We start from the raw sequence: 10,099 nt of genomic DNA, 5'->3' as shown, positions 1-10,099 counted from the left end.
AGACTGGACCCTTGTCAGACAACCAAACCTGCTGGCACCTTGATCTTGAACTTCTCAGCCTCCAGAACTGTGGGAAATGAATTTCTGTTGTTTATAAAATACTCAATCTATGGTATTGTGCCATAGCAGCCCAAAATGTACCAAGATACCCAGCATCATTTGGTGAAAGACTATTCTTTCTCCATGAAATGGTCTTGGTGCCCTTGTCAAAAATTAGTTGACCACAGACACATAGATTTGTGTTAGGACTCAATCTACTCCATTGATCTATGTCTATCCTTATGCCAATACCACACTGTCTTGATTACTGTTGTTTTGAAGTAAGTTTTGAAATTGATAATTGTGAGTCCTCCAACTTTGTTCATCTTTTTCAAGATTGTTTTGGCTATTCTGGATCCCTTGCAATTCCACATGAATTTTGGTATCAGCTTGTCGATTTTCACAAAGAAACCACTTGGAATTCTGGTGAGGAGTGTGTTGAATGTACAGATTAATTTGGAGAGTATTGGAATCTTACTACTAAGTCTTTTGATCCATAAAGATAAGAGTGTTTTTATTTATTTACTACTTCTTTTTTTTAACAATGACTTGTAGATTTTAGAGTATAAGTTTTACACTTCCTTTGTTACATTTATTCCTAAATATTTTATTCTTTTTGATGCTATTAAATGGATTTTTTAAAATTTCATTTTTGGATTATTCATTGAAAATACATAGAAATATAGTTGATTTTTGTATATTGATCTTGTATCTTATAACCTTGCTGAAGTCATTTATTTAGTCCAGTAGTTTTTTAGGGATTCCTTAGGACTTTCAATATACAAAATTGTGCCATCTGCAAATAGAGATAGTTTTACTTTTTTCTTTCCAATATGGATGCCTTTTATTTATTTATTTATTTTTTCTCATGCCTAATTACCCTAGTTCAAAGTTCTAGTGTAATGTTGAATGGAAGTGGCAAGAATGGACATCCTTGTCATGTTCTTGAGCTTAGGGAAAAAAAGATCTAGTATTTTACCATTAAGCATGATGTTTGCTGCGAGTTTTTGTAGATGCCCTTTATCAAGCTGAGAAAGTTTTCTTCTATTTCTAGTTTGTTGAGTGCTTTTGTTATGAAAAGGTTTTAGATTTTGTCAAATGCTTTTACTCTGTCTATTGAGATGATGATATGGTTTTTGTTTTTTATCCTGCTGATATGGTGTATTACATTAATTGATTTTCAGTTGTTAAACCAACCTTGCATCCTGAGATAAATCCTAGTTGGTCATGGTTTATAATTCTTTTGATATGGTGCTGAATTCCATTTGCTACTATTTTTTTGAGGATTTTTGTGTCCATATTAATAACAGATAATGGTCTGTAGATTTCTTTTCTGTGATGTCTGTGGTTTCATTTTCAGGGTAATAGAGGGTTTTGGCCTTATAGAGTGAGTTGGAAAGAGTTTCCTCCTCTTGTATTTTTTGAAATAGTTTTTGAAGGATTGGTATCAATTCTTCTTTAAGTAAGTGTTTGGTAGAATTTGTTATGCCCAGACCGTTTATTCCCCGAAGAAGACCACCAGAGTCCAGAGTCAAAGCTAAGCAGCAAGGATCTTTATTACAGGTTCGAACCTGGAACTCTCCCTCGCTCGTGAAACGAGATGGGCAGGAGAGCTCCCCCACTCAGCTCTGAACAATGTTATATAGTCTAAGAAAAGTGGGCATAGAGTTATTATACAAATCAGATATATGATTGGCTAGTGTTTGAACAAGGCGATTTGGCTAACTATGATTGGTTCCTGCCATTTCTGATATTTTGGTTCAAACTTTGAGGCGGGAGAGCAGGTTTATGGCAGCAAGAGTTTATCTTACTTAAACACGTCTTGTGACCTTGCCTCAGAACTTACAAAATCTCTGGTATGTGCAAAACAAAATCTCTGGTACGTGCAGAAAACCAGGTACTCACAGAACTTACGAAATCTCTGGTATGTGTAAAGATTAGAGAGCAGAACAAGGGTGTAGCGGGTGGGGGGCGGGTACACATCTATCTTTGTGTCCTTTCATTTCCCCCTTCTCATAAGTAACTGGATGTCCAATCTTGGATTTCCAGAGTCTTATAATATAGCCTCACTTTCTGGGTGCAGGAGAGGCTGGTGATGGCTACGGAGGACCATTAGTTGGATGGTATCAAACCTTTCTCTGACAAATTGTAAAATTTTATTTACCACACAGGGGCCTATAGTGAATAGAAGTAGTAAAGACATTCGGGGGCCTAAAAGGGGTGCCAGAAGGGAAAACATTGAAGAGCTCCACCAATTGTTAGCGGCTGTAGTGAATTGTTGCTTTTTCATTTCTAAGCTTAGTTCGTGTAGGCGTTGGACTCTTTCCTCAACTAACCCTGACTCATTTATATAGAAACAGCATTCTTCTTTGAGGAACATATAGGCACCTCCTTTCTCAGCCGTGAGTAAGTCTAAGGCTCTGCGGTTTTGAAGGGTGACCTGTGCTAGGGAGGTGAGCTGCCGCTGAAGGGAGGCTAGGGAATAGGCGGAGTCTTCCATAGCAACAGAGAACTGTTGTAACAGCTTGTTGTTTTCTATCATGGAGTGTTGTAGGGCCCCTCCTGCTAACCCCGCTGCGACGACAGAGGTGGTTAAGGATATTCCGGCAATTAGTGGTAGAAAAACTGCTCGTCTATGTCGCGCAGTTTCAGTTGGGGCAGTCCTTGCCCAGCCTATGAACTCTGCCGGGGTCAGCAGGGTCAGTCGGGGAACTAGTGTAACAGGGATGCACAACTGTCCGTCAGAGATGCTTTTGGACAGAGTTTTTAACAGAGTCATATTACACCAGAAGAACACACCAGGGGGAGCACGTATGGGGCTATTAGGGTATGTAGCCGTCTGGTTGCAGAGGCTGCTACTAAATGCTGAATAACAGTAGGGGTATTTCTCTTGGTATGGGTCACGGTACAGGGCTACATCAGGTATTGCAACTGTTGATGAATTAGAATCTGGCATATAGTTTGTGGGTGGGGAGGAAAGGGGAACAGCGGTTAATGGTGGTCTTCCTAAGGTTGCACACATAAAGCAAGAGGACAGGTCGCCTAAACCGGTGAGGTTGGCGAATGCTAGCCCTTCTTGTAATAGGGTTAGCCAGGAGAAGGGCTGCAAGTCTTGTGATAGCTTGGTTTCCTGTCTGTGGATTTGTGTATGGATTAAGGGTCGAATCTGGACTAGACTCCGCCACAAGTACAGGTGGCTACTAGGCCAGCTACTACTGGCATCGTAGTAGACTGCCCCATGTTGGGGCGATGTCCACCGGGAGTGCCCTGGATCTGTTATTATCCAAGTGAATATGTTGGGAGTCCCTGTCGGGTAGCGAGTCCTGAGGAGGTTAGACTTTCTCGGGTATTCGTCCTATACCCTGGCTGAGTGCATTTTACAATAGTGGTATGGGCAACCTGCATTCTGGTGCCACCAATAATTCTTACAATTATATTCAGTCTGATCATATTCAAAACAAATCATGGGTATCCCCGGTTGGGCAATTTGGAAATTAGTGAAATTGAGGTAAATTGGAGTATTGCACCCGGAGGGGGGGCAGTCTGTACTAGCTAGCAGTTTACCCGCTTGGCGGGTTTCCCCGGGGTGAGTTTTGTTCTCATAGAGCCAGAACCTCCAGATATAGGGATTAGACGGCGCAGCAGTTAGGAGAGTCAGATGTATAAGGCATAAAAGCATAGGCAAGCTAGACATGGTTACGGCTATGTGGGTGACGGTGCAGGGTTAGCTTTAAGGGATTGTTCTTAGCTTTGTCTACAGTCCATGTAACCGGTGCTCCAGACGGCTCGAGAAGGTCGGATGTTGGGTCCACTGGTTTGACGTGTGTGTAGTGGATCCACGAAGCGATGCCTTCTACTTTGAGAGCGGTGGGAGTAGTCAGGAGTACTTGCAGTGGTCCTTTCCACCTGGGTTGAAGAGTTTCTTGCCGGTGGCGCTTGACTAGGACCCAGTCTCCCGGCTGGAACGGATGAGGCGTCGGCGGAGGTCCTGCCTCGTACAGTTCTCGTAGTCTGGGCCAAATTTCCTGGTGAATTTTCTGTAAGGCTTGTAAGGAGAACAGGAGCTCAGAGACATTTTCAGTTTCAGGTTTGAGTAAGTCATCTTTTAGACTGGGGACCAGGGGTGGGGGTCTGCCATACATGATTTCATATGGTGTGAGGCCCAGTCTGTAAGGGGTATTTCGGGCCCGGAACAGAGCGTAGGGGAGAAGTACTACCCAATTAGCGCCAGTCTCCATGGTCAATTTAGTTAAGGTCTCCTTCAGAGTCCGATTCATCCTTTCTACCTGTCCTGAGCTTTGGGGCCTATAAGCACAATGTAATTTCCAATTTGCCCCAAGAATGGAAGCCAAATCCTGACTTACCTTAGCAACGAAGGCTGGTCCATTGTCTGACCTTATTTGGACGGGAAAGCCATACCTGGGGAGGATTTCTTCCAAAATTTTCTTTGCTACAACCTGAGCAGTTTCTCTCTTAGTTGGGAACGCTTCTGTCCATCCTGAAAAAGTATCTCAGTCTCTGACGTTACAGCCGCTCCTGCATACCGCTGGCCTTGGTGGACGTAGCTGCTGCCATCAGTGAACCAGGTGAGTTCTGTGTCGGGGAGCGGACGATCTTGCAGGTCCTCCCACACCCCATGCACCTGAGCCAGTATCTCAGTGCACTAATGGAACGGGGCGTCCAAGTCTGGATTTGGCAGCAGTGAAGCAGGGTTTAAAGAGGTTGGGGGCAGAAAAGTTATTCTGAGGGGGTTTAACAGCAGTCTTTGATAGTGGGTGAGCCGGGCGTTACTCATCCATCGGTCCGGCGGCTGCCGGAGGACGCCTTCAATGGCATGCGGGGTTATAACGCGCAACTCTTGCCCCATGATAAGTTTATCAGCGTCTCGGACCATTAGGGCGGTCGCCGCGATTATCCGCAGGCAGGGTGGCCAGCCAGCAGCCACTGAATCTAATTTTTTTGACAAATAGGCAACTGGCCTCTGCCAGGGGCCTGGGTACTGTGTTAACACGGCTTTTGCAACACCCTTACTTTCATCTACGTATAAGTGGAAGGGCTTGGAGACATCAGGGAGCCCCAGCGCGGGGGCTGATAACAGGCAGTTTTGATTTGTTGAAAGGCCAGCTCAGCCTCTTCCATCCAATTGAAGAGCTGCCGTTCCTTTGTTGCCTGGTATAGGGGCTTGGCTAACTCAGCAAATCCGGGTATCCATAACCTACAGAACCCTGCCGACCTCAGGAATTCTCTCACTTGCCGTGTCGACTGGGGTCTAGGGATGCGTAGGACTGTTTCCTTTCGGGCTTTGGTTAGCCAGTGTTGCCCCCCTTTTAATAGGTACCCCAGATAAGTTACCTCCAACTTGCAGATCTGAGCCTTTGTTGCTGAGGCTCGGTAGCCTAGCTCCCCCAGAGTCTTCAAGAGGTCCTCAGTCCCTTGAACACAAGTTTCCGGGGATCTGGCTGCTATTAAGAGATCATCAACATATTGCAAAAGAGTTATTTCAGGGTGTTGCCGCCGGTACTCACCCAGATCTTCATGAAGGGCTTCATCGAACAGGGTTGGCGAGTTCTTGAACCCTTGTGGCAGCCTGGTCCATGTTAGCTGACCGTTGATGCCCCTCTCAGGATCCGTCCATTGAAATGCAAAGAGTCCTTGACTTTTGGGAGCCAGAGGAAGGCTGAAGAAAGCATCTTTTAGATCAAGAACGGTATACCACTGTTTTTCGGGATGTAAAGCACTCAGAAGGGTGTATGGATTGGGCACAGTGGGATGTATGTCCATGACCCTTTTATTAACTTCTCTTAAATCCTGTACTGGCCTGTAGTCCGTACTGTTGGGTTTACGAACAGGTAACAGTGGAGTATTCCAGGATGAGTGGCAAGCCCGTAGGACTCCCTGGTCTAGGAGTCGGCGGATATGGGGCGTAATTCCTTCTCTTGCCTCCAGGGGCATAGGATATTGCCGAACCCGAACCGGGTCCGTCCCTGGCTTAACTTCCACAAATATGGCAGGTCGATGTTTAGCTAGCCCTAAGCCCCCAGTTTCTGCCCACGCTTCAGGGAAACGCTGGAGCCAAGAGTCAATTTCCTGATCGGGGGGCTTTTGCTCTTGATGGAGTCTGTACTCATCTTCTAAGATGACAGTCAGGATAGATATTGGCCTGTTTTGGGAATCAGTTATCTTGGGCCCTTCTGGCTCAAAGTGGATTTGGGCCCCCATTTTTGTCAGCAAGTCCCTCCCTAGTAGAGGGCAGGGGCTCTCTGGGATGACTAGGAAGGAATGGGAGACTTTTCCCGTTCCTAAGTCTACAGTCCTCTGGGTTGTCCAGGGGTATTTTTTGATGCCTGTGGCCCCGTGCACCCAGGATGTTTTCTTAGACATTTTTCCAATTGGTTTGGTTAGGACTGAGCGTTCCGCCCCAGTATCGACCAAGAAGCGAACTGGGGACCCCGCCACTTGCAAAGTTACCCTGGGTGCGGGGAGGGGGTCCGAACCCCGTCTTCCCTAGTCAGAGTCCTGGGTAACGAGTACGGAGGTAGGGTTAGCTGGTCTCCGTTTCTCTGGGCAGTCTTTAATCCAGTGGCCACGTTCCTTGCAATAAGCACACTGATCTTTTTCCAATCCTTGCCTAGGGCCTTGCTTTTTCTGCTTTCTGTTTTGGCCATTTCCTGCCTGGGGGAAAGCTGCTACTAAGACTTTGGTCATTTCTTTGGTTGCCTTGAACTGTTTTTCTTCTGGAGTATCCCTATTATTATAAACTCGCTGGGCCATCTGAAGGAGGTCCTGAATCTGCTTTCCCTCTAAACCTTCTAATTTCTGGAGTTTTCTTTTAATATCTGGTGTTGCCTGGTTTACAAAGGACATTACTACCGCTGCCTGATTTTCCAGTGCTTCCGGGTCCATAGGGGTAAACTGTCTGAAGGCTTCCATTAATCTCTCTAAATACACAGCGGGGCTTTCTGTCTTACCTTGTAACACAGAATATACTTTAGCCAAATTGGTGGGCTTGCGAGCTGCAGCCCGGAGACCCGCCATTAGAGTCTGGCGATAAATGAGCAGTCGTCCCCTACCTTCTGCCGTGTTGTAGTCCCATCTGGGCCGGGTCAAAGGGAAAGCCGCATTAATGAGGTCAGGATTTGCAGTTGGCTGGCCGTCATCTCCTGGAACCAGTTTTCTGGCCTCAACTTGGATTCTTTCCCACTCCTCCGTTGTGAACAGGATTCGGAGGAGCTGTTGACAGTCATCCCAGGTCGGCTGGTGAGTAAACATGACACTGTCTAACAATGAGGTTAGATCTTTGGGATTATCTGAGAACCGAGCATTTTGGGACTTCCAATTGTATAAATCACTGGTGGAAAAAGGCCAATACATGAGACGGGAGAGCCCGGTATCATCGAGCGATCCTATTTCTCTGAGAGGCAGGGCTACAGTGGAGTCAGGGAGTCGGGAAGCTTGGTCCCGCTGTACGCGGCCTCGTGTTCGGCCGGCCGGCCCCCCCAGGTTACTTTCGCTCTCGGCTGCTTCCGCTTCTCGGTTTCCCTCTATGGAAATACCACCCTGGGGGACTGGGTCCTGCGGGATAAGGTGCGGATATGGTGGGGGAAATGTGGGTTCTAACGTTAGGGGGTCCTGGCTGTCCGGCAGCACAGGGGCCGAGGGAGCAGAGGGAGTCTTTTGTCTTGTAGGTCGCGTTACTAGGACTTTGCAGGGCTCAGGGATGAATGGAGTTATCCAGGGTGGTGGGTTTTCCACAAGATCCTGCCACACTAGAATATAAGGAATTTGATCAGGATGTCCTGACTGCCCTGGCAGGAAAATCTTAGTTTTTACCTTAGTAATAATAGAGAGACAGAAAGTTCCTTCGGAGGGCCACCCTACGCCGAAAGAGGGCCACTCCGAATGGCAGAAAGTAACTAGCTTTCCCTTCTTTAGTTCTACGCTTAAGTTACGCCCCCGAGCCTTCACATCCTTAAAATTGGTAACAAGGAGTGAGAGCGGCGTGCTCTGGTTGTTGCCCATCTTTGGACTGCTCCTACAAAGAGAAGGGGGGACGAAAATGAGTGTGAAGCAGAGGGGAGTATCCGACAGGTCCGGTCCTGGAAGGGGAAGAAAAGGTTTTATGTTTCGTTTTGGGCTTACACTTAACACTTAACAATAACGGACAGACAGTAATAACGATGAGCATTCGCGAGCGCGTGTCGGACTTCCGACCTGAGTCAGATGGGGCAACCAAGGATGGAGGCCCCCAGATGGGCACTGGGGAACGTCTCCCACCAGTCCCGAGTGGCTGTCTTCTAGCGCGTCCGCCAAGACCGTGCCACTCACAGAACAGACCAATACAGATTACAGATTACAGATTTCGCGAAATTTCAGGGAGACAGACAGAGACAAAGACAGAGACAGTGACAAAGCCGGCTTACCTACAGATTAAGATCCGTTGACTTGGGGGTCTGGTGGGCTTGGGGGAAATCCCGGACGAGCCCCCATTTGTTATGCCCAGACCGTTTATTCCCCAAAGAAGACCACCAGAGTCCAGAGTCAAAGCTAAGCAGCAAGGATCTTTATTACAGGTTCGAACCTGGAACTCTCCCTCGCTCGTGAAACGAGACGGGCAGGAGAGCTCCCCCACTCAGCTCCGAACAATGTTATATAGTCTAAGAAAAGTGGGCATAGAGTTATTATACAAATCAGATATATGATTGGCTAGTGTTTGAACAAGGCGATTTGGCTAACTATGATTGGTTCCTGCCATTTCTGATATTTTGGTTCAAACTTTGAGGCGGGAGAGCAGGTTTATGGCAGCAAGAGTTTATCTTACTTAAACACGTCTTGTGACCTTGCCTCAGAACTTACAAAATCTCTGGTATGTGCAAAACAAAATCTCTGGTACGTGCAGAAAACCAGGTACTCACAGAACTTACGAAATCTCTGGTATGTGCAAAGATTAGAGAGCAGAACAAGGGTGTAGCGGGTGGGGGGCGGGTACACATCTATCTTTGTGTCCTTTCAAATTCACCAGTGAGACCATCTGGACCTGGGCTTTTCTTTGTGTACTAATTCAATCTCTTTACTTGTGTTATAGGTATATTCATATTGTCTATTTCTTCTTGAGTTGGTTTCAATAGTTTGTGTCTTTCTAGGAATTTGTTCATTTCATCTAAGTTGTCGGATTTATTCGCACACAATTCTTCATAGTATTCCTGTATAATCTTTTTTATTTCTGTAAGATCAGTTGTAATACCCACTCTTTCATTTCTGAATCTAGTAATTTGGGTTTTCTCTATATTTTTCTCAGTCAGTCTAGCTAGAGGTTTGTCAATTTTGTTAATCTTTTCAAAGAATCAGCTTTTAGTTTTGTTGATTTTATCTATTTTTGAATCTACTTCAGATTTATACTAACTTAATTTCAGTGTGATATAGAAACATTATTTCCATATAGCTCTATTATATTTTTTCCTTTTTGTTATATATTGTATTATATTTATATTTGTTATGCATATTATTATTATACATTTTACTTTTATAAATATTACAAAGCTCAAACTATATTATTATAACTTATTTTATATAATTTTATGACTTAAAGAAGCTGAAAGAAGATGGGAGAACAAGTATATGTACTTTTGTTATATTAATCTTCTCATTTATCATTTCTTATTTTCTTTATTTGTTCCTGTAGACCTGAGTCATCTGTAGTCATTTCTTTAGTCCAACAGAGCTTTGCTTACACCCATCTCCTTTGTGAGAATATTGGTGAATATATTACATTTCTATATGTTTTAGCCCAACAATACATTTTTTAACATACTGTTTTATACAATTTTTTTTTAAATCAGTTAAGAAATGGAGAAAAATATGCATTTATACTGTCTTTTATAGTTACATGATTACCTTTACTGGTTCTTTTTGTTTTTTAGTATGTGGATTTGAATTCCTATCTGGGGCTTTCAACCTGAAGAAATTTTTTTAGTATTTCTTGTAAGTTATGTCTGCTAGTAAAAAATTCTCTCAGTTTTTGTTTATCTGGGAATCTATTCTGCCTTCATTTTTGAAAGATAGT

General features: G+C 44.7%; 1 protein-coding gene across 1 annotated transcript; it reads right to left on the bottom strand.

Moving 5' to 3' along the window:
• Positions 1-1,570: 1,570 nt before the first annotated feature.
• On the bottom strand, positions 1,571-9,008 carry LOC135971984 (uncharacterized). Its single transcript, XM_073998523.1, has 2 exons — positions 4,404-9,008; positions 1,571-4,084 (listed from the first exon to the last, which is right to left on the bottom strand). Exon 1 carries the CDS (start codon positions 8,056-8,058, stop codon positions 6,544-6,546), a length of 1,515 nt encoding a protein of 504 aa, XP_073854624.1. The 5' UTR covers positions 8,059-9,008; the 3' UTR covers positions 1,571-4,084; positions 4,404-6,543.
• Positions 9,009-10,099: the final 1,091 nt, after the last annotated feature.

Source organism: Macaca fascicularis, chromosome 7, assembly GCF_037993035.2.
Source record: "Macaca fascicularis isolate 582-1 chromosome 7, T2T-MFA8v1.1".
NCBI classification, from domain to species: domain Eukaryota; kingdom Metazoa; phylum Chordata; class Mammalia; order Primates; family Cercopithecidae; genus Macaca; species Macaca fascicularis.
Note: the sequence above shows the minus strand (reverse complement) of the source record. Positions and strands in the feature narration are given on the sequence as shown.

What these genes read in the sequence shown, in the direction of transcription:
- LOC135971984 (XM_073998523.1), bottom strand. Translation starts at nt 8,058, where the DNA reads ATGGGCAACAACCAGAGCACGCCGCTCTCACTCCTTGTTACCAATTTT.